The 24,319-nt window shown below is 38.7% G+C and overlaps 1 protein-coding gene across 11 annotated transcripts in view; it reads right to left on the reverse strand.

The window, feature by feature from the left end:
* The window catches only part of BANP (BTG3 associated nuclear protein), a 153,004-nt gene that overhangs the window by 81,889 nt on the left and 46,796 nt on the right, over window positions 1-24,319 (reverse strand). For all 11 annotated transcript variants that reach the window (XM_074582732.1, XM_074582728.1, XM_074582731.1 and 8 more), the window contains 2 exons: window positions 20,646-20,885; window positions 2,624-2,791 (listed from right to left, as the gene is read on the reverse strand). In XM_074582732.1, coding sequence (XP_074438833.1) covers window positions 2,624-2,791; window positions 20,646-20,885 — 408 coding nt within the window. The remainder of the gene's footprint in view (window positions 1-2,623; window positions 2,792-20,645; window positions 20,886-24,319) is intronic.

Raw genomic sequence — 24,319 nt, forward strand, 5'->3', positions numbered from 1 at the left:
TGCTGGCTGGCAGCAGGAATTCTGCTATATCCACTACACAGTGTGTATAATAAGGAACAGATGCCTGTGAATTATGATGCTGTAATTCCATTGAGGGGTTCCAGGGATGTCAAACCACAAGGGCGAAGTCTGAGCAGTTCATGAAGTTACCTGAACAGAGCGGTGGAATTACAGGCCTGTCACACAAAAGTTACCCTTTTAAACGTGTGCGAATCTACAGCTTTCCCTTGCATCTGTTCTTCTCTTGCTTTTCCCTGCACGTTCATTCAGCATCTCAATCCACTCTCCCATTTCTCCTCATACCTTCTCTTCTTTCTTCAGGTGGAACCTCACTCCCACCCAACTGTGGAATGCAAATTAGTTTTTCAAAGGACCACCCGACTCTGAAAAGTGGGCTGGTTTTCTGGGAGCTTCTTCACAGTGGGTGCAAATGTAGTGGTGAATTCATCTAACATCTTTACAGCCGCCCAGAAAATGATGCCAACAACGTTCTGAGTAAAAGCGATATTTTAAAAGAAAATTAACAGAAGACTCTGAATCCAAGGGAACATTTTCACGTACCGTTACCAAAGGCAGCTGTTAATGTTATTGCCAATACTCTACTTGCAGCTGCACAGTATGCAGTCCCGCCAATGACATGCAAAGATGCCTCAGCTGACCTTCATCACCCTCAGGACCAAAGACATCTTTATAAGGACAGGCAGCCACCTCTTTGCTATCAAGGGGACCTGGGAGATGAGACAGCCTGTACAGTGGGAGACCCAGGTGGCATAAAAACTCCTGGGGAAATCCTGGAGATTGATGGAGCAAAGGCAGCCAGCTCAGCTCCAGCTAAAGGAGCCAGCCGGGGCGCACAACGCAAAATACAAGGTGGCTCCTGCAGAACCAGGTGACGAGCGTCTGGACCACACTACTCCAATAGCGTGCTGCTGAAATCCCAGGAGTTAATTCAGGTGTCTTTGTACCCATGGAACAATTTACTCCCAAATCAGGTTAGTGGAACTGGGGGAAAAAAAATTGAGTTTTCAGCTTAAGCACAACAAAAAACCTCCACCAAAACTTTATATCTTATGGCCTTCTGGAGACAAGAATTCACTGAGCCCGAGTCTGTGTTTTACATCTCTATACTGGTCTCCCCAAATCTCCAAACCAGGAGATTAAAGATTAATATTCTTTAATAATAAATCTCAACAACGGTCAAGGAGTACAGTCTAATAAGCACAGACCCATAATACCTACTTACTACTGCATTTGTATTTTAAAATACTAAGAGACTGAAAATAAAAATCCCATCAACATATATGGCTTATGGTTATCATTACGTTGATTAGTTGTTTTAATTTGAGAATTTTGGATATGATTCCCAGTTCCAGCACATAAAATTTTCCATTGAAAGCAGATTTTGGCATTCTTTGCATGAGATACAGTGGTTAGTGTTAACATGCAACCAAAAATTTTATGCAGGCAAATAAACTTACTTCCTTTTCTTTGGGCTCACTTCCAAAACGCTGGTTTTAATATATGATGTACAAATGTCCCGTAACACTGCTTTATATTAAAAGCATGAGCCAGAAATGTCCTATGAGAACACTTCTTAGGTCAGTATTTTTCATTTGTTATTATTATTCATGCCTGCATACCTACATGGAAATACAGAATCACCTACAATATATTTAATTTCTTCAGAGGAAAATACTTCAGGAACAAAATTTAGCACGTCCTACTAAATGGTGTGAACACACCGAGAAAGATTTAATCACTTGACTCCTATTACGAACATCAGTTGCAGGAACATTTTGACCTTCTACTCAAAAAACTGGACATGGTAAAAAACCCCGTGTGATAGCACGAAGCTGCCTGTGCTGATTTTTTTCAGTTAATGCATGTAGATGGACGTTCTCAGGCATCTCAGCAAAGCCAGGCACTCAGATAACATACAAATCAACAATGCCAGTCTCTCGCACACTGAAATACAGTAGACTTAATTTCTGGCAAGTCTGTATTTTACTATTATTTTAGAGACAGACTCCCTTCTCCCTCTGTCTCTTTGTGAACAAACACGCACATCTCATTTCCTTTTTAGGATCATTAATGCGCCGCAACCAGGAGTGTGATTGCAATTTGTAGATGAAATGGGATTAGAAGCTCATCCTACCAGGGATCTACTTTGGTACAAGCCCCGTGGAGCTGCGTAGGACTCCGAATGTACCAGGAGGTGGTTGGCTTGGACTGAAGGCCCATGATGATTTAACTACGAATGGTTGGCTTCACTTAGTACATGGATACACTCCTTGAGCAGCACTGTAGACATACGTACACTGTAGCAGAGAGGCCTCCTTGCCAATGATAAATGGTACTTTAAAAAAAAAAAAAAAATATATATATGCAGGAGTATAAATCCACTCCAAAAATTCACTTGTGAGAAATGCAGGTTTCTCCATTTATCTTTGTCACACAAAAATACTCACATTTGTGGGTACTACACGCACCTGTTGTGAATATAGCTTAAGATCAAAATAATTTTCAGGTATATTGAAAAATGAAATTATTACTGTAAGTTTCCATTTCTGTTGGGGTTTGTTTGGTCTTTGGGGGTTTTGGGGGGTTTGTTTGGTTTTTTTACCTGAGCCATTGTAAGACGATGACGAAGGTGTTCGCCTTGAAAAGCTTTTCACAGCAAGACTCTGCCCTCGCTGTTTCCGCCTCCAAGCTGTTCGGCATTTGGAGTCTATGCTTTGCTTGATTCGATACCAGTCAGATTCTGTGATTCCAAACTTGTAAAATAGGTGACCTGTAATTAGACCGAAACACGAAGGGGTGAAAATCAGCATAAATCTGTATTATCAGGAAAACGCATAGATACACTGTCACGCACGCAAGGTGAACAAAGCAACTCTGAGAATTTTAGAGCTGCCCTCGTGATTGACACTGCCTAAAGGAATACAATGACATTACAAAAAATGCCAAAGCTATAGAGTGATGTGATTTCAACAACTATTCACAAAAACAAGTAATCACACATAGTCACGCATAGTTATGTATTTAAAAACGTCAGCAGTCTATGAAATCTTCTAATCTAACCTTCTGTCCATGGAAACTGCACTGTTACATGCAAGCTGTGCAACACTGACCAACAGAAGGATCCAGCATTCCGAAGCCAAAACTGGATAAAGCTTTAATTCTCACTGATAGTGTCCCACAATATGTGTAAGTCTGATAAGCAGGTGTCCTGGTTTCAGCTGGGAAAGAGTTAATTTTCTTTCTAGTGATTGCTGTGAAAAGATGGTCAACAATACCTAGTGGGTTTAGTTGTTGCTAAGTGATGTTTACACTATTCAAGGACTATTTTTCAGCTTCCCGTAGAGGAACAGACAGAAGGATGGAATGGCCAATGAAATATTCCATACTACAGATGTCATTCTCAGTACAAAAATGGGGATTAGCCGAGGGTGGGAATCCATGACCACTATTCAGGACAGTTCCAATTCACCAGGCGGTGAGAGCGACCCATGTCATTATCATTATTGTTCTTTTTCCTTTCCTGTTATTATTTCCATTAAACTCTCTTTATCCCAACCCACGAGGGTTTTTTTCCTCCCTTTCCCCTCCTTTTTTTCCCCTTTTTCCCCCCACCCTTCTGGGGTGAGCAAATGGCTGCACGGTTCTATTTGCCGGCTGGGTTTAAACCACGACAGTAGGAAGCCATATAAAGCTGCCTATAAAAAACCTCTTTTAAAGCTCAATTCAAAATTCCTCAGAATCCAATAAAAATGCAATACAAAATTAGAATCTTCTGAAAATATTACTACTATAAAGAGCCACATTATGCACTTTTCAGCATTTGGTGCTAAGTTGCCAAACTGTTATACAAACACAACATTGACTCCGGAGTTGAACTGAGTATTTTGAAAGAAAGCTCACACAGACTGAGTCCTGCTGCCAGCTCAGACCAGGTTCGTTACCATGTGCAACCTCTGCACCCGAAGGGAAAGCCTAGCTATACAAGAAACAGAGGGAGCAAAAAGACTATTTCAGGTATGACAAAAAATACTTGTTTCAACATCTGGACAAATGGCTTTAAAACCGGGAAGGGAACATGTGCATCGTCAGCTGTTTCACGATCATCCTCATATTGCTACATACTTTTACCATTTCATTGTAAGCTTTCGAGTGGTTTAGATTATGCTTAAAGCATCAACAGTTGAGAGCATTTGACTGTACGTTAAGGAAATTTATAATCCTCGTGGCTGCAGAAAAAGCACTTGAAAAGTAAACCCAAAGGTTCAAATCCTGTGAATTAAAACAGAACTATCTGAACATTTAACATTCTCTAAAACTTCAGTACTTCTAAACTTTGCAGATTTAGATGTGCAATACCACAGTTAAAAAACAATCCCAAGCTGTAATATATGCTTTTACTCAACATGACTATGATTGAAGGATCTCCAAGATTCTTATTTTCCTTTTGGTATCGGTTGCTTTCCATACCCTGCAAAGTACAATAGTCTTTTCAACCTACTGGGTTTTCAATCTCTACTCTCAAATAAGATCCTGATCCTGTGAAGTACTAGCTTAAGCTGCTGGATAGTCCTATGAACAGGATATAGTCTGCTCCTGTAAGACAAATTATTTGAAGCCTACAGACGCAAAATTCCAGGTTTGCACAAACCAAGACCTTTGTACTTTCCTTTGTATTACAAATGAGCCCAGAGTCCTCCAAAACTGAATTTGCAGATTACTGATCTAACGTAGTCGACATTGTATCTCTAAAGTCATCATCATTTTTTAAACACATTTATTTTCCGATGCTCTAAATAATTTTTTTATAGATCTGTTCAAAAAGTAATTTGAAATCAGGTCCAGAATATACAAGAGGAAAATCCTGGCATCAAAAAGCTAATTCAAAAGCGCTTTAAAGGCCCCAAGATTTCTCACTGGCAAGTGACAGCAAGCACATTGCTCAGAGATTGCTTTGCAACCCCTGCGTTATGTCTCCAAAAAGGGGGTGGGAGTAGGAAAGGAGGAAAATCGACTGAAATTATCATCTGCTGCTGTGCAACACACTCCTTTCCATTGGTGTCAGCAAAAGGAAAGCACATTCTGTATTGTAAATCCTGAGAACACACTTCTCAGCGTAATCTATTACTAATATGCACTACACAGAGGAATGGGTTTATAAATGTTTGCAGTAATGTCCAATAAAAATAGTTGTGCTTTAACTCTTTATATGACTTCAGCTGTCAGTACCTACAAAAGCACTTGTGTAGTCCTACATAAAACACAGTCATATACTCTGTGGTTATTTTGAAAAAAAAAAAAAGAGTCCATATTTCATTCATAAATACATTTTAATGACTTTCACGTTGTACGCTGCTCTGTTTAGAGAACTGACTGAACCAACTGCAGGTCAAAGAAAATTCGCACAGAAAAGCAGTCCAGCTAAGCACTCTAACTACTTCAGCGTAACCCAGGGGATACTCCAGGACGACACTTAATTCAAAGAGAAATCAAAAGCGATATAAATTACTTGGGACAAGATAGTCTCAGGTGCATTGAGCTGTTCATACCAGGAGACCCAAGCCGTGTAGGACAAGAGCTTGAGAAAGATGATGAGTGCCACAGCTGTGACATAAAACAGACCAAAAATTGCTCTACCGAGGGAAGACAGGAAAAGACCTTCTACTTACTGATCACAAAAGCTATCATTTAATCAATGTGATAAGGAATGGCCGTGAAAGACTGGGTAGAGAGACCATGACTATAGAGGAAAGCCTGAAAATAAGTAACAAGCTAAACAGGGTAGAGTCAGAGAAGAAGATTTTATGCTAGATTGACCTAAGACATCAGGCGCAGATTTTCAAGGCTAGGTGTGCTTTTTTCTTTTCCCTTATTCATGAAATTCCTACTTAGCTGTTACGGTGGTCGAAGGTGTAAAACTGGTATAGACGAAACGCCTGCTGGTTGCACAGATTTTTACCATAACTGCATACTCAGTCACAGTCACTGCACGTGCAAATTAGGCATGAAAAATTAGCCCTTAAGTACAAAGATAGTTGATATAAAGGTTAAATGAATTTCAGATGTATAAATCTATCCAGTTGGTGTTACAATCTAAAGTGTTATTCTACGAACAGGTCTTTAGCAACCACATTTCATAACAGTCCACCGATGACTGAAGAAAAATCTAATACTAAACGACAGCGGAGCATTTTTTAAGTAGATAAAAAGTTCAGCATAATATTAGAAATGTGATTTACCTGTAGTAGAGAGATACATCCCAAAAACATGTGCAAGCAATATTAGAAAACTGAAGCGTGCTGACTTTCTGTTCTCTGCCCATAAATGATCACACGCAGGAGAGCTTTCAGCTGTCTCATTCTGAGTATGTCAAATACCAAAAAAAAGTTAGAAAGGCAGCACTAAAGCAAGATACTGCAAATGAGACACTTAACTTGGGGAATTCCATATTAGAAAAGACAGAAATACTTCATTGAGAAGGGATTTGACTTTTTCGGATCATTTGCTAGTCAAAAGCAGCATGAAGCATTGTAATTTGCAAGCAGCACAGTATCTATGAGCCACATAACAACCCTGCTAAAAACACATTAAAAAAATACATTCAGCAATATAATTCAGCACTTTGGCAAAAAGACAACAGTATTTTGGAAGAGAGATGCACTTACACAAGAAGACTGAAGTAAAGGATTTAGATCATCTAAGAATGGCTGACTGTTTTTATCGATCTTTTTATTGAGGACAATGGATGGTTGCGGCAACATTCAAAACAAAGGATGCGCCTGTTTTTAAAACACTAAGGTTCCAAAGTTTGCTTTATTTGGGAACCTCACTTCCTAAACAAAGCTTTCTATGAAAACACACCAGAGACTTAAAATAGTTCAGTTACTTAATAAACTGCAAGAGCTTGAGTGATTTCTTAAGACCAGATACCTACTAGCAGCAGCTTGGGAGGCAAAAAGGTCTGCTTACGGAATTCACAGAGACACGGGCTATGCCGAAACACGCAGAGGAAATCACTTCGGTTTGCAAGCAAAACCCAACGTTCAAATCTGACCAAGCAAAAGCTTAGGGGGGAGGCATGTGTGCATCAGGAAAATGAGAGAAGTCAGCTTTAAAAGCCAACAGGTGCATCACGCTAAGTTCTGCCTTCCAGACCCCAGATGAGAAACACAGCACATTTTTGCCGAAGTTCCTATAAAATTAAAGAGACAACTGACATAACAAGTTTTAGAATGCTTCTTGTGCACTGCAAGATAAATCTTTCCGTGGTTCAAAGGAAAAAAAAAAAAAAAAAGCTTGCAAATGGCAAATGCAGCAAAGATCATCTGGTGCCAACACAAAGATCATCAGCAATGATGTCTGAAATGGCTATATACTCCCAGACTTTTGGGGCATTTCATATACAAAATAGGGGCAGAAAGGGCGGGTTTTTTTTAAAAACAAGGCTTGTTAGAAGAAAAAGAAAACCCCAAGAAAACAGTGTTCCTGAGAAAGTAATCCTTTTTTTCTTAAAGGTCAGTCAGCAGACGAAACAATCCGCGTAAAACATTAAATTGTACAGAAATTTAATTAAGAACAAATTGAGGAGGAAGAGAAGACATTTGCAATAGCAAAACCAGACATGAAATATTCCACCTTGATACCGCATTTGAAATCAGCCTCCTAAAAAACAAACTTCATGTCAACAGCTTGCATTTGGATATTGCTAGGTTGTGCTGCTTCCCGTTCTCTATGAACACCAGTTTTCTTCAGAAAATTAAAAGGTAAATAATTATTTTCATGGACTTGGCACTTTGCTGCCCTTTATTACTGAGATGGCACAGGCTTTCCCCTCCATGATCGTTACATTTTGAAAGATCAGGGGAAAGTGTTACTCCCAGAGAATCTAACAGCCACATGTATAAAATAAAGACACATCTACATTAAATGTGTAATCCAAACGGATTTGGTTAAACGTTCCTTCCAGTTTCAAATTCAACATCATTTTTAACGTCTAGAGAAAAAGCAACAGGATGTCATGTTCAACATTCAAATGATTAAACTGATGAAGACAATCTTTTTTTAATTGACAAGAATATGACGGATATTATGAAAAACAAGGGCTTCAGATTCTGCCTGCACAGAAACATGAAGAGGGGCGATTACTTAGGGGTTTGGCTAACAAAATGCATTTTTTCACATAAGGGTCATACATTTGGAGTTCTTTTTATTAAACAAATAGCGTATGACAACAAAATCTGCTGTACTAAATATTGGAACGGCAGAGGAAAAAATTAAGCACCTCTGAAGTTACTTCTTGCGCCTTCAGGCTTCAATTCTTCAAACGTAATTATGGTCATGCATTGACCATATTGAAACAATTTTAAAAAGAGTAATTGTTTACTCATTTGACAGTCGGGAGGGAGAGGGGTATGATCTCCACAGCTGGGAGGCAGTTTCGCCCTCCAAAACTCAAGAAGCTTTTAGGGTTGGGCAAAGGGTCGCAGGAGGGGAGGGCAACATCATCCTCATTCAAAGAAAACTCGCCCCTTTCCAGGCGGTGGGATGGCAGAACACTGGCAGCTCCTCCAACGTCACATGCTTGGGAACGTCAGTCATGTCATCAGATAATCACTTTCCATAACATCGTTCTCATCCACAGGCTAAACAACGTCCAAAAAGAGATGGGGGAAGCTGTGAAAAACTTGGAGAGAGGGAGGAGGGAAGGAAAATTCAGCTACCAAGCAATTACTCTTGGTTTGGTTTTTTTTTTTTTACTTTATTTCTACAGTTCCTTTGTTTAACTATTACATTCGTAGCTTTCAAACAGCTATAAATTTGCAGACTGCTAGGGCCTGGAGTGCGCACACGTTACAGTACAAGCTATATTCAGGGGGTTGCTACTAACAGCCTCAAATACAACTGAAATCCTATTCTACTACATATACCTAAAGAAGGATTTACTAAACCCGTGTCAGTAACTAAAATATTTTAAACAGTGAAATATTAAAATCGAACACAATAAGATGTTCACAAAATCTGAACTGTTCCAGGAAATTTTCAATTGTCAGCTTTTAAAGAAAAGAAATGCCTGTTTTCCTAGGTGCAGAAGATACGCTTACAGAAGATTTTTGCAAGTAAGAATCCACAGAAAATGTACTCTTTAACTAAGTTATAACAATACGTTAATCAAATCCCTTTCCACCTAGACAACAGGAGCTCAACTTTACACTGGAGATCACGAGGAGTCTTATCTTAGGTAACTTCACGACAAAACACAATTGCTAAGTTTGCTTTACAACAAATACTACAAATTATTTACCTACTGTAAGAAAATTAAATGTCATGACAAGAGAGTAAGGAAATTTATAAATACCACTGAGAACACACTTGAAAAAGCCAGGCACATTTGAGAAAACACTCCAGATGTGAAAAACGCCAGTGAAGTCAGTGGTCTTAAGTGTAAGCATGCGATTAGATGATTTAGGGAATAAGGACTAACTTTAGGGACACCAAAAAAAATTTTTTTTCCCTAGGATTGTATTGCTCTTACTGTGTAATTCTCCCAGCTTCCAGATGCCATCATGATGTGGGTGTTACACAAATACACATTAAGGAATCAAACTCTAAACACTGTGTTTTCATACCTCGTACAAGATAACTGGAATAGAAGTGAGACTGTGGACATAAATTTCTGCAGACTGAACTGCCATCAGTCTACCAGCATCTCACTCATTTTTGCTCCCCAAAACCCCCGTAACACAGGTCTTATAATTACCAAGACACCATCTGCCCCAAACTATGATTACTATAAAATTCCCCAAGTTCCCCAAGGACGAGTTGAGGTAACACTCATTGCTTGCCTTTTAGAATTAAAAACTCCTTTCTAATATACATAGGATCAGCACATTTTAGCCATTTCAAGAAAACTAACAATTTAAAACAAGGTTTTCTCATCTCAGCTCCTAAAACAAAGTCAAGTTCAAATTAAGTATCTATCTGGTAGAAATACTTTCTGGGATGGAAAGAGTGCGTTTTGATGTACCAGCATCAAAGCAAGCCACAGGAAGTGTTAAACTGCAATCAGCAACTCTTTATAAAATGCTAATTCCAGTGTTTAGACAATCTGCTGATTACAATTCTATGCAAATAGAACACTAAACCGTTTGGAAGAACAGGCAAGAAAGTTTTCCTCAATAACGTCAAATTACTCTATCAAGCTGAGGAAACATTTCAGAAAATAAACCCGTTTTAAATATCTACCGAACAGCATAAAAAGTGTTTACACATATAGGCTCGTGGCTCAAGTAACAGATTATTAAAGTGAAAGTGAATTATTCACTGCTTCAGTCATTGCACCTTTGTCAATCTGAAGCTGCAGATCTGACGATTTGGCGGATGAAGACTGAGGCTGTAACCACGTTTATTTTTCGCATTCATCTCAAGCATACCACCAGATCGAAAGGCTACTGCAAGAGACCATGCACCTTTTACAAGTGATTGCTAAAGATTTCTGCTTCGGGTAACATACAAAATCCAGATAGTTCTTTGTTTGTTGGTAGTTTTGTTGTTGGGGGGTTTTTTTAAAGTTATGAGAAAGCAGTACAACCCAAGAGGCATAACGTTTCTCTTTCTCTGTTCTTGTTTTCTGTAAAACACAGAGAGAATGTCTCATATTTTAGAAGATTTAAAGCGTTATGAAACCAAATGTTTCACAAGCAAAGGCAGCACCTTCTTGATGCTTGTATGCAGATCTGGCTCAGGTTTCATTCTGGTAAGGTACTGTTCCTCAAAAGAAATAATAACTAGCTCTGAATTGTCAGGATATTTAACATCTAATTTTATTTTATTGAAAGTTAATTTGTCAGAATATTTCATTAATATTTATTAGTACTTATTTAGAATATTTGCCTGAATATTTCATTTAAAAAAAAAAGTCACAGAACCAGAGGAAACATGAAATTAAAGATTATTTTAAATGCCCCAATTCTACAAATTAAAAAGGACCCATGCAGGTCTACAGGACCCTACCAGAAGTTTCAAAAACAAAACTAAAATTAATTAGCATCTGGAATCTCCAAATTCCACCACCTTCTGAAACAGAAGAGCTCCTACATTCAGACAAACCTTACCATCTTCCTAGAAAACCAGCCCGTCTATTTTTATCTATTTTACCAACATCAGAACCTGTTTTAATTTGAGATCAAGAGACAGCCATAAGCATGCAAATAATGCCATCTAGTGGAGCCTCAAATTTACCATTCTGGCAAGAAACGACAGGATTTTTATCCGTGCATGTGTATGTTTGCTCAATCTCCGACTCCCTTGCAGCAGGCGCCAAGTGCTACAAAAGGTTAGCAGCACTGCAGAACCAGAGATACGCTGTGAAATGGGAGCGAGCGAACTGATCGCTACAGGAACAGAGTATTTTTGATGCTCCTGGTTGCACACTTGGAAGCGAGTTCCACACGGCGTGTTGCAAGGGTGGCCGTAAGGCACTCCCGTAGGCATCTTTGGATCCCTTTTCTCTGGTGGTGACAGAACGTCAACAGCTGCGTGCATGTAACCGTTTAATAACCAGGGTGTAATTATCAAAACCACAAAGCGTCTAACTAATTAAATGAATCCATCAACCCCACAAGAAAAAAATTCTAGACCAAATCAGAGGTTTTGTAAACTGAAAACAGAAAAGTCATCTTCATGTTATTTACTACAGACTCGCCTCAGTTCCCAAATTCCATGAGAGGTACTCCGCTGCGATGATACTGGACAAATGGCATACATTTCCTTGCATTTTTTTCCTCATTTTTAAAAGAATACACAAAATCATATACTTCATATAGCTATAGCTGTACAGCTAAAAATTGCAGTGGCAGCATTCCGTACAGACTGCACAAGCACTTTCATCCGAAACGGCTTTTCATGAAGATTAGGACCTAAAGACTCCAACGCTTGTTTGATTTACCTGGCCACTAACAATCTCCTTCCAAATAAAATACCTAATGCGCTCATCATAACTATTACCTTCTTCTTGCATAACAAAAAAGCACTTACAGGATACCAGACTTTTAGGTCTTCAGTTAAATTTAGCTTTTAGTTTTGCACATTCAAAACATCAGAGCATTCATTTATGATCAGAGTGAGCAAAGAAAGATCTTGCTATTTCTTTTACTCGCTGGGAGAAACAATCCCACAAGGTTTATCAGACATCATTCTGTTTTGGAGTGGAACATACCTAAGTATATGATGTGTTTATTGCCAAAGGATCAGCTTACTGTTTAAAATCAAAGTCTGATGCTCAAAACAAATGGAATCACCTAAATGGAAGCAATAACACTTGATCGAGATAAATGCTTCCCATTTTAAGGAGTCGCTGCCAATAACCACATATCAGGTCATTTTTGATAGCCACAATTTTACAGAGAAGTTGATGAAACAGCTGTTTGTCTTTTACGCAGCAGCACAATGTGATCTGACAGAACCAGCAGCAGAACCGATGGAAAAAAGGCGGGTTGTTGCTTTAACCACCCCCTTCCCGAGACATCCCTTACATAAGCCCTCACCGCAGTGCCTCGGGAGCCCATCTGGATGGCAAACGCCGCCACACGTGCCGCCAAGAAAAACTCACTTATGAATCAACAACGAAAATTTCTCCCCTTCCGAAGGAGCTTGTGGGTTTGGAAAGGACTGGCAAGACAGAAACCTGAACGCTGCGGGAATTTATTTACATTTTACTTGCAGTCAGCTTGAGGCATCTCCTCACTTCACTTTTTAACCCTTGTGAAATGGAGAAAAAGTTCAAAGCCAGGAAAGGAAAAGCTATGCAAACTTTCTGGAACTCCGTTTATGAGATTTTGTGAAATCACAGCTCTCCTTGAATGCGGCAATGCATTTTCCAGATGAACTTACATTATTTTTGTGCCGATCAAACTGTGTTCGATGGCTGAGCTGCTTTTCCTCTCAAAATGTCAGGGATCAAATACTTTCTTAGACTCTTCACGTCTTCTAAAACCACACCGTAAAAGTTCAGTTTTGTCATTTATAGGCCTTCGACAGTAAAGAAAGTATTTCTCGTCTGGAGCCCAGTGAGAGTTCAATAGAATATATTATTTATGCAGGGACCGAGCCTCAGTGATACCAGGTAATCACCAGCCTCCTCTACTGATGGCGAGAGCAAAGCATGCTCTGCATCCTTCTGAATTAAACCCCATAGGGTCACCACCGCTGCACACTGTAGTGACTACCCTGCAGACAGTCATAACACTGGAGAAGTTCCATGTATGAAGGCAGCAGTCCAAAGAAAACAGTGATTAGTACAACCGTGACACAAAGAGCCCTCTATTTCACTTGTAACTTCATCGCTCAGATGGATCTGCAGTATTGATAAAGACGATCCTTGGACATCACTCTCAACACATTGATTATAAATGGTCCAATACTTCTCCCTGACATCAAGGTTTGGGACATGAGTATGTACTGACTTCTGAAACCCACACTAGACTTCCTTGATTTTCATTAGGAAAAAAACCAGCACTCATTCAACTAAGTTATCGTATTTGTAGCGGTAACTTTCCCACTGAGCACACCTTTCTTACAAATTACACAACTTGCCCCTTTTCTCATTATACACTCCTGAGGCAACATTTAAAGTCACTGAGAAAACTGCTTTTACGCTCACAGGCTTATCTGAATGTTTTCAGCTGCCTCTCAAGAAGCGAGGACCAGGGCACTTCAGCACGTACTTTAAATAAGTCTGGCCAAAGCGGAAAAGTATTGACAGGATGGAACGACTGTGCATCAGCTGGAAAGAGGTGGTCCAAGTGACCTAATGCATTAGTTTTCTTCTTTCTGTAGAACCTACGAACTCACAAACACTTGATAGCACATCACGCACAATCAAGTTACGTGCAATCACAGTTGCGACTGACAGGCTACGCAGCTGCTGAGGTTCAAGAATGGAAAATTAAATTCATCGCTTGTATAATGCAAGAACACAAGAGAAGTGTGAGAAGGAGAGAGAAAACACACTGCCAACAATTTATTTTATATCCCCAAATTGCTGCCTTTCTTTCAGTTTATTAATCAGTAACTAGCCAGGAAAGTAACTGAAATAAACACAAGTGCCCAGGAAAGAAGAAAACAACAGCCAGCGTTAAATTACAGTGCTTACATAAAGTCAGTAAGCAAGTGCCAGCATTGATGCCATTTATGAGAACTGCGGTGCTGAGATAAACTCAATGGGTTCTCATATTATCTTCTTGCCTAGCCTCAAAAGAGGTTATCACTTCCCTCCATGTGGCAGTATTTAATTGATTCACAAAGAAGCAGCTATTTGGAACTGAAGCCAGACTTTTGCAGCTCTGAGGAAGACGACATGTTTGCAAAAAGCAGCACTGCTGCATCACAAAGCCTTTCCCGAGGGTGCTGTACAAAAAAATTAATGCTTTTTGGATATGAGAAAAGCACAACAGAAATGCTTTCTTTCACTTCTTTCCATTCAAAGCCGTGCTGAACTCTCAGGCTTTGGTTCTCACCCTCTTCTTGAGTATGAGATAGTTCAACACCTCTGCAAACTCTCCCTCCTCTCTCCCCAGCGTCTGCCCCTAACAACAGTCACCACTCTCACGGACTTCAGAATGAGCCACAACGCAGCTTTTCTGAAATTGTCAGATGGAAGTGGTCCACTTGGTAAGATTCAGGGTAGCGGTTTTGAAGAGCACACAGCTCAGGAGAACCTGCTTCAACTCCCCCGTCTGCCACAGTCGTGTTGCTGCAGAATTGGGTAAATTCTTGTCCACTTATACTCAACACTTCAGACTGCAAAATGAAGTTTGTCCTACCTCTAGGCCATGATCTGGCACTTGAGAAGCGCACTACAGCATCTGATAACACCACAGTCCTCAAAGCAACAGACCAAAGCAAATTTTTATTTCCAAAGAACTATAGTCCATGGTACTTATTACTAGGAGAAGAAAATGTTGGCAAAAGGCACTTCCAGGCACCACAAGATTAGCTCATCCATGCAGACACAAACCACACAACTCCTTTTCAGAATACGATAGCTTGGAAGATTAGTTAATGTCCTATGTAACAAAGAAACAGAAGCACGGGTTAAATAGAAAACATCAGAGATCCTCAACAAATTAAACAAATTACTAGCTTGAGCACTGCCACTAACCCATTCTTCTTCCCCCCAAATCGCCAGAGTATCCAGACCATGACTGATTCTTGAGTTAGGTGGTCTGTCAAGGGGAACGGACTGAAACGACAATTAGCAACGTAGTCTCAACAACCCAAGTTACGGAAATTCACCCATTTCTAGTGCTGATGAAATATTAAAGAGTTAGGACAAAATGCCAGTTTGAAAAAGTTTGAATTTTTCTCGTTCTCCAATGGTGTCCTGGTGGAATTCAAGGTCTAGATGCATCTAGGTGTAATGCTGTTTTGAACCACTGTACATATACACCACACACCGACAGTGACTAGCACGATATTCAGAAATGAGACACAGGAAGCCAAAATTATAAACAGGAAATGAAAGGAAGACAGAGAGAGTGTCCAAACAAAAGAAGTATACAAAGATTAGGAAGGGGGGAAAAAAAGGAGATAAAAGGAAAAGTGGGTATAATTCATAAAAATATAGCAATAAAAAAGGCTTTTTTAAAGTGGAAAAATTAAAAAATGAAATAACAAAATACTAAATATATTCTGTATTTATAGTGTACACCTTCAGTAACTGTAATGTTCATTTATATAAAACATTCAATATAGTAGCAACATATAAAACAGATCCACTGGTGAGAACATCAGAGCTAACAATCTGTCTATGAGAAGCAACTCACTACCCTTCCTCCAGTATTTAAAAGCACGATAATGCTTAAGAAAGACGGAACGCAAGCGTGGTGTATTTGTTGTTTATCCTGCCTTGCTATTAAGATCAAAATCTTCTTTAAAAGCAAAGGAGAAGCGGAAGCAGTAGTGACTTACTGCGATCTGCAGATTTTACACGACAAGTTACAAGTTGCTTGAACTGGCCCAACCTGCATTATGTTTGGGTTATGTGCATGAATATATATATATTTTTATATATATATAATATATGTATATATACACACGCGCGCGCACGCTGATCCAACTGAAATACATTATACAATCAAGCAGGAGTCAAATGTGTTTCCCATTAAACAAACGTGGGTGGTCTGCTTCTCAAGCAGGATTGTGTCAGTGAATTTTGTAAAGCAGTACAGTGCTTAATTCTATTTGAACAGCCCTCTGAAGAGGACACAGCTATGTTTAATTCTTCTATCAAAGTGTATTAACATCTCTTTCAAATAGCACAGTAGAAAGGTGGTCTCATCTTTACTGGAAGCAATATTATGACACAACGGAAACACCAAGCTTTGATTACGAATTACTTTCTAGTCTTCTTTTTTAATTGCATCTTAAAAAGTAAAGTTATACGCCATTTGAAACAGAAGATATATCACTTACCATATAGTTAAAAATCAGACTTTATCATAAGGTGTTTTCAGATAACACTTTTTTCCTATGTTACTTTAATGACAGGGATGCCATATTCTGGATGAAATAAGTGTTAACTCATCAACAGAAATCAGCAAAAAATCACTCTATGAAGTAGTCTTGAAAGCAGATGGGAAAATTCAACAGACTAGTACTAAACTGGCTATAACAGTACTCGTATATCTTCCACCGCGGTGCCCTCCCCTCTGCAGGTACTGGGAGCCGGGGGTTTTTTGGTTGTTTTGTTTTTAAACAACGATCGCGTCCCTAATGTGAGAGTTATTTCAATACGCATAAATAGTTCCCTGAGCATCAGACGACTGTATGGAGTCCAAAGAGGATTTCTGGTGTCCGATAATACACCAGAACTAAGGGCACAGGTTCCCCTTAACACAATTAGTGAATTTGTATCTCCTTCCTTCACCCGAACACTCACCCTGCGTTTCATTTGTAGGTGCTGATCTTCTATCCTCATGTCATAATTCGTCAAAGCTGACAAATATATTAAAAAATGATTGGCGAGAGTCTGCAAACACACATGTGCAGATGCAAGAGGCTTTCAAAGAAATGACACACTAACAAAGTTACACACACGGGAAATAACTAATTCATTTAATTACTTAGACTATTTTAAAGAGTAAGAATTACTGATAGCTTTTCTTTCATGAACTGCAGAAATCCCCTCTCAATTTTTTCCAAGACAAACATCCTTTGTGTTCTAAGTTTCTTAAAAATGCAAAATTCTGAATTTGGAAATCTATTTTTTCAAACTCATTTGTGGTGATTGCTGTAAAACCTCAAGAGACCTGTATTTTCTGTTACACAAAGACTATTACAACTGTGGATGTTCTTATATTTCACCAGAAAATGTCCATGTTTTTAGTACAGCTGAAGTAAGGAGCTACTTAATGACATATAGTGTGTTTAAGTCATTTTGGTTTCTTGCCCAAAAACTCTCTTCAATACCACTGCCACTCCACAAGCAAATTTATACCACAAGTGAAAATTTATACTTCCAAAGATAACTTTCATCTCTCTTGCGGTAAACCTTATGCAGTATATCAAGAATTTTTAATAAACATACATCTCTTCATGTCATATAGTTTCTGCATATTATACAAAATATCTTCTCTATTAAATACAGATTTGGTTGGTATTTTTTCTTCTAGAAAAAGAAAGGAAGGAATATCTTTCCACTGACAAACTTTAAGAAACTTGAAACAAAAGGAAAAACAAAATCCTTTATTTTGGCTTGAGCTTGTCTAGCTATGATTGGCAGATGTGAGGTTGATGACATTAGATTTTTCATTTAAGTTTAAAATAACGCATTGCAGTGTTACTGCTTAGAGCAGAAGCAAACCACGTTGTTAGGACAACCTAATTTCATTCCCATACTAGCGCTGCACGCAGGTTTTGGTAGATTTTATGGAACAACACTTCACCAATAAAAACCAGATGGTCTGTGGACTGGTAAAGCAAAGTGCATATGGCATGGCAGGGCTCCTCCCAGTACTTCTGATAAACATTAGGGATGAAATTGTGGCAGAGCTGAACTCAACAGGAGTTCTGCCATCGAACTGAACACGGCCAAAGCACCATCCTCAAATGTTACGAGTCATCCATATGCTCACTCACTTCACAAGAAATTCATAAACACGCTACTGACATCGAATTTCATTTCAAGTTAATTATCCGCAGTGGTAAGATGTTAGAGAGCATTACATGAAATCACCATTTCTGCACCAATGTTGTTACTATTAAATTTGCTGCTTCATCCAGTGTACATGCATTTTCATCATTTGTTGCCACAGGATCCTTTGCCACTGCCAACAGCAAATTTCAATAACCATTAACATTTAGGTACCCAAAAAAGTAAACTCTGGTCAGATTCACATGGGGTGTATTTCTTCCAGAAGGCATACAAAATCCCTAGTTTGTTATGGACTGGTTCCCAAAAGAAAGCAACGCACTAGTCAACATGAAGAAGAAATACAGATGTTTCAGATAACCGAATCCCAAACCTTCTGAACAATGCCTATGACATCAAAGACACAGACAGTGGTTTCTGTGCCCGTCATTCAGAATGCTGCTGCTTATGATCCGCTGCTGCTACATTTCTGCCGTCGCAGACCTTTTCCAACTGCAGGAATCACTTCTATAATCCAATTTCTTCATGGTCAGAATGCCCCATATAAATGACATAATCCCTAGCTTGAACATTCAGTCACATGAGCACATTCCTTCTCCACGCTCATGTTTTCAAAAACCTGTTCTTCCTATACAAATAGTTATAAACTCATTCTTTTGATTTGCACTCACAGATTTAAGAGATGGGGAAAAGGGCTGCTAGTGACTTGCTTTAACATGGGAACAAGATTCATTTATTCATGTTTCTAAAAACTATTGTCAAGAAAAAAATCTAAGTTTTAAAAACACAATGGAACAAGGTCATTTATATTTATGACATCAATAGATAAAAAGATTTTGGAGATCAAAATTACTTTGAATCATAATCTCCCTTAAAAATACGTTTTAAATAGATATGCGATATAAGCCTCAAGTCTTCAAGGTATGTAAGCTTCAGGTATGTAATCACACAAAAATTGACCTAACGCAGCAAACTGAATGGGTTAGTTTTGCCTATCAGCTTCCCCAAGATAGCCAGCAAATTGCTAGAAACAAAAGCAGGTCAATAGGACCGTATTTCTTCAGCTCAGTTCAGCTTAAATAAGGCACAGCAGTCTCATCGTCAAATATTCCTCACATTTTCTTCCATGTAACTATCAAACAGATTGCCCTAACAGAAGCATAAAAACAAAGCATCAAATACTTAAAACACCATTCAAAATAAGCTCTCTCTGGCTACGTTTTTAAGCCTTAATTGGCATTTCAAATTGGCAACTGTATACAAAATACTCTAGTATAACAAATTATTCCCACTCTACTAATCCACTGGTGACCTACATAAGACGTGACTATAGAGAATCTTTTAACAGTGCGATCTGCTGGTATAGTAGGTATAGATACTTCCCCGTCCCTGGAGGTGTTCCAGGCCAGGCTGGATGGGGCTTTGAGCAACCTGGTCTAGCCCGAGGTGCCTCTGCCCATAGCAGGGGGGTTGGAACTGGATGATCTTTAAGGTCCCTTCCAACCCAAACCATTCGATGATTAAAATTTAGTTCAATGAGTGAAGCTGGTCATTTTTAGACCCTCTCTTAATTCCACACTAACATTTAAATTTGTTTCCTCTTTCCATGCACAGCAAAGTTATCATGCAAAAGCTGTACACTTGTGTCAGATGCTTGGCTGTTTGAGAGGCCATATTTTACTGGAAAATATTTACACCATAGCACATGGAACAGACTTGGCTGTCCTCAATGTATTCACCGAGTAATCCTCTACTAGAAGTCAGCATATCAGAGCAAGACGCATATGCACAGATTCTTCTTCACTCAAAACTAGTGGCTATGCCTGCTACATTCTATATGCAAAACACATTTGATTCCTTTTGAATTGACAAAAATTGCATTTTCAATATAAGCAATATCTGTTCGTTACTGCATAATAGCTTTAACAACCAAAGACTCATGCACACTGGAGCAGACAGAAGTACATTAGCATCATATGCATTCCTGTTACGAATCCACAGGCTTTATGACACTTAACCTCTCCTTTAGTAGAGATTGCAAATTTCTTCCATCTCAGTGTCAGACAGTCTTTTGAAATCATACGCATAAATGGGAAGTAAAAAAACTAAGATTCAAGACCATCCTGTTTTGAACACTTGAACAATATTTATATATGTGTAATTTGTTTTACTATTTGTTCCATTATCTGAGAAAAAAAATATTTCTCTGATATTTACGACACTTGGTGTGCTCACAGCTGGTACTTGCAAAGAAATCTGAATTCAGATTTCAAGATTGAGGAATTTCTGGTGAACACCCACAACAAACTAAATTAAACCAGCCCATTAGGATTCCTTCCTAAACAAAAGCAAACAAAACATCTGTCTGGCAACAAAAATACATACCCCGTTCTTACAAAACGTAGTTTAACTGCAAGCAGCAGTTAGTTTCTGCCTTATCTACACAGTATAAATTCAAAAGTTTCAGTGTTATACTCACAGCGAATTCCATAAATCATGAGAGGATCAAGTTGCTTCTTCCCATGCTTCCCTTGGCCCGAAAGGTTGGAGATGGCTTGAATTTCCCGATGGAAGAGATAATCAAGCAATGTCAGTGCCATCTTCTCGGCTGTGCGACAGTTCGTGCTGATGTGCAGCATGTCAGCGGGGGTGATGGGGCAACGGACTCGCATCTCAGGGTTATTCTCATCTCCAAGCCATGTCCCATTGGGGTAATCCTCTAAAAAAAAGAGATTGTGAAATTTCTAATTGTGGCACAGAATGAAACAGTCAGGTTCAAGTTACAGCCAATATTTCAAGTTATCATGAGCTCTTCCAGTTTTCTTTGTAGTCCCCATAAACTTTAAAATTTAGCAGACTAATAGGTTCACAAGATTTGCCACAGATAAAAAGTTACTCTCAAATCCACACCAACGGTGACCAAAAGTTATTGCCATTAGTGTTCTGGCCTACATGAGGATGTCCAGATGTCTAACTCATTCTCAGATATCTTTTTAAAGTGTCCCATATTAGAGGCCAACAGCTGAAAGAGCACATTATATTCACAGTGTTCTCATTCATCAAGTTAGTCATCCCCTAAAAATGAAGATTACTGCAACCCCATAATATTCTTAAAGTACAGCTAATTTCAAGAAGCTAACAGCTTTGAACCACATTTTTCCCTAAAAGCATCAGATTAAAATGAGCCTAAGCAAGTTTGTAAATTGAAGAAGTTATAATCAATACTGACAGTAACTTATTTAATCACTTAAAAAGAGTATTTCAAGCAATGATAATCATTCCAAATGTAGCTAGAGATCCCAATCAACATTTTGGTTTTCCTTCAAGTTTACTGGCCAGTAGCCTCCATTACTTCCTAAGCCCACAGTTTACCAAGGAACAGGCCCAGCATAAAGATAGTGAATCAATCACTAACCATCTGCCAAGTGCATCTTCCCTTCTATTCAAGTATGAGATCATTAGCAGCAGAACTACACCTAATTTATCTTGCGTATACACACATGCATTTTTATATATAAGAATATTTTTTTTTATTTCTGTCACAGCCTCTCAGTTTGGTGGGAAAAACACCTATTCATTTTAAGAGGATACTAAGCCCTCACTCGAAATTAATCTTTGCAGACAACGCCAAAAGTTAGTGGATTCAAAACAAACCAGAAACTAGAAGAGAGCTCGTAAGAATGACCAATCCCCACTGAAGCGGAGGATGCCACGGAGGACCCAGGATGAGACTGTCATTTCAGACAAAAACAAAATTTCCAGCGCAAATCTTGACAATGCTAATAGGAACTGGATAGAACAACATTCCAGTACTATTTCAATACTCACTGACACAGACCATTTGGATTTCATTTTTGTTTACTCAACTTTGTGGAGTAAAACAAAGCTTCTTGATTTAAGAGTCTCTCAGCGCTCGGGTACTAGAGCACTAGAGGAGTTCCTTGCTGCTTCACACAATTTCAGAACGGTAACAATGTAAACCGAGTCATTCAATGACATGATTTATCTGTCATTAAATGCCTTTCGAGTTTCATGGTATATACAAAGTAACAAAGTCCTGTTTTCCATAACCCTGCTAGTCACAAAATAGGGTTACGGAGTTCAGAGGGGGGGACATACCCTTTTCACAGGGAACAGGACCCCGGAGCAAGCAGCATCTTTATTTCCAAGTACTGGCATAGGCTAAGCCGCCTGCATTTTACTAGACTTCAAGCCAAAAGCAGGCAATAAAATACAACATAAAAGCAACTCAAACACTACAAAACACTTTCCCAACATGACCTTTGGGTTGAGTCATACCACATGTCAGATGCAAGTTTACTGCAATGAATAATGGCAGTATGAGGCAAACGTTAGATTATGCAATACTGATATATCATTACAAACATCAGATTATCAACTGTAATAATTTGTAAGGAAAAATATTTATTGCTGGTTTATGCAGCAGCTAGTCCCTCAAACTTTTTTCTGTTGAAATCAGAACTTAATGCTCTGTTCTGAATATATTTTTTATACGCTCACAATTTTTTTAATATATATTTGATTTGAACCTTACTTTTTATCCTGAACTATGTAGCAGGGCACACTAGCTGTTTTCTGCTCACTGTACCAAGTGCCATCTGAAAAATACAGTGGTTCAGATTAATTACAGCTTGTTTTGAATGCCACTATGTCTGGCCTCACCACAAGCCTGGTTAACATTATCAGGGAAAACAACAGTCTGTTCCTGAAGATAAACTGACTGTTTTACACAAATTTGGGCAGAGCTGGCAAAGCAAAACCACCTCTGGATAAATGTGTAAGTTTTTCAAAGAAATTCTAGGAAGCCTGAGTAAATGATTCTACATCCTACCAAAATCCTACTGCCTTACCAGTTCACAGAATTACTATTAGAGTTATTACTACTTATAGAACACCTTCCACCTGCAGCCTTGTGCAACAAACGCTATCAACCTACATGAATCACAGTGGGGTTTTTTTCAATTTGCAAAATAATCCTTTTTTTTTTTTCTTTCTTTTTTTTTTTACTGGCACTGAGGCTAGAACATACTGTTTTTACCACGTGCAACTGTTCTTTTATTGCTAACAGCCTGGAAAAAAGACACTATCTTGTTATTCTGACCTATGAACACATGCCCCACATTAAATTATGTCTTGCATTTTCCTCCTGCTTTAAAAGCTTCAGCAGAAAGGGAATTTGCTTTATAATCATTTTCCATTAAGTGGAACTTGCATGACTAAAGTTAAACATGACTCTACTGTCTCACTGTAGCTACTTCAGGGCACAAAAGCTAAACTATTCCTTATCGTATATAAAAATAATTCCTACCGGCCTGCCAACACATCTGGCACTTTGCATAGAGCAAATACGATGAGATTGGCGTACAAAAAACTGGTGAAAAGAGGAAGTACGGTGCCAGTTATGAGGGAGGCAGAACTGCTCTGAATAAGCGGTGTCTATGGGAGAAGACAGACTGAATAAGGAAAGAGAAAAAAAGACTGGGAATTTGATGGAAGTTCTCTTCAAACAATTAAGTACAAAAATACTATTGATTAAAGCTGCATCATTTGAAGCTCCTAGTACTCAAACATCCTTTTATGCTTACTGAAATGGTTCTTTACGTGTATTATCAGGCATTATACGTAATATCTAGATAGAATCTAGATGAGTCAGGTTATTTAGTACGTACATTGTAATAACCAGACACCGAGTCAGGACTCCACTAGGCCCTGTACAACCACACACAGCTGCTTCTATTCCTTAAAGGCTACCAAAGCTCAAATAACGTGAAGGGTTGGGGAGGAGGAATACAGTCAAAGACAACACTTTCCTTAAAGCTAATGAACTGTAAATGCACACAGTCATTTGTAACTCAGTTAATCACACATCTTTTTTGTTTTGCCCTGAAGTATTTTTCCTTCTTTCATTTTCCTAATGGCCTTGCTGCATTTTAAATGCATTTTGAATGCTATGTGGAAAGGTACTTCCTTGTGTTTGTTTAAGGCAAATATATCATCAGCCAAGTGGCTCTTGATCATTTCTACTTCCAGTGTTAAAAGTCCTGACATTTTTATCTGATTTCCCCTCTGTACTCAGAAGCTCATTTCAATTTCTAGCTCCTCTTCAATGTTTTTTTAAGATCAGAAAATTTG

Source organism: Larus michahellis, chromosome 4 (assembly GCF_964199755.1).
Source record: "Larus michahellis chromosome 4, bLarMic1.1, whole genome shotgun sequence".
Taxonomy (NCBI): Eukaryota; Metazoa; Chordata; class Aves; order Charadriiformes; family Laridae; genus Larus; species Larus michahellis.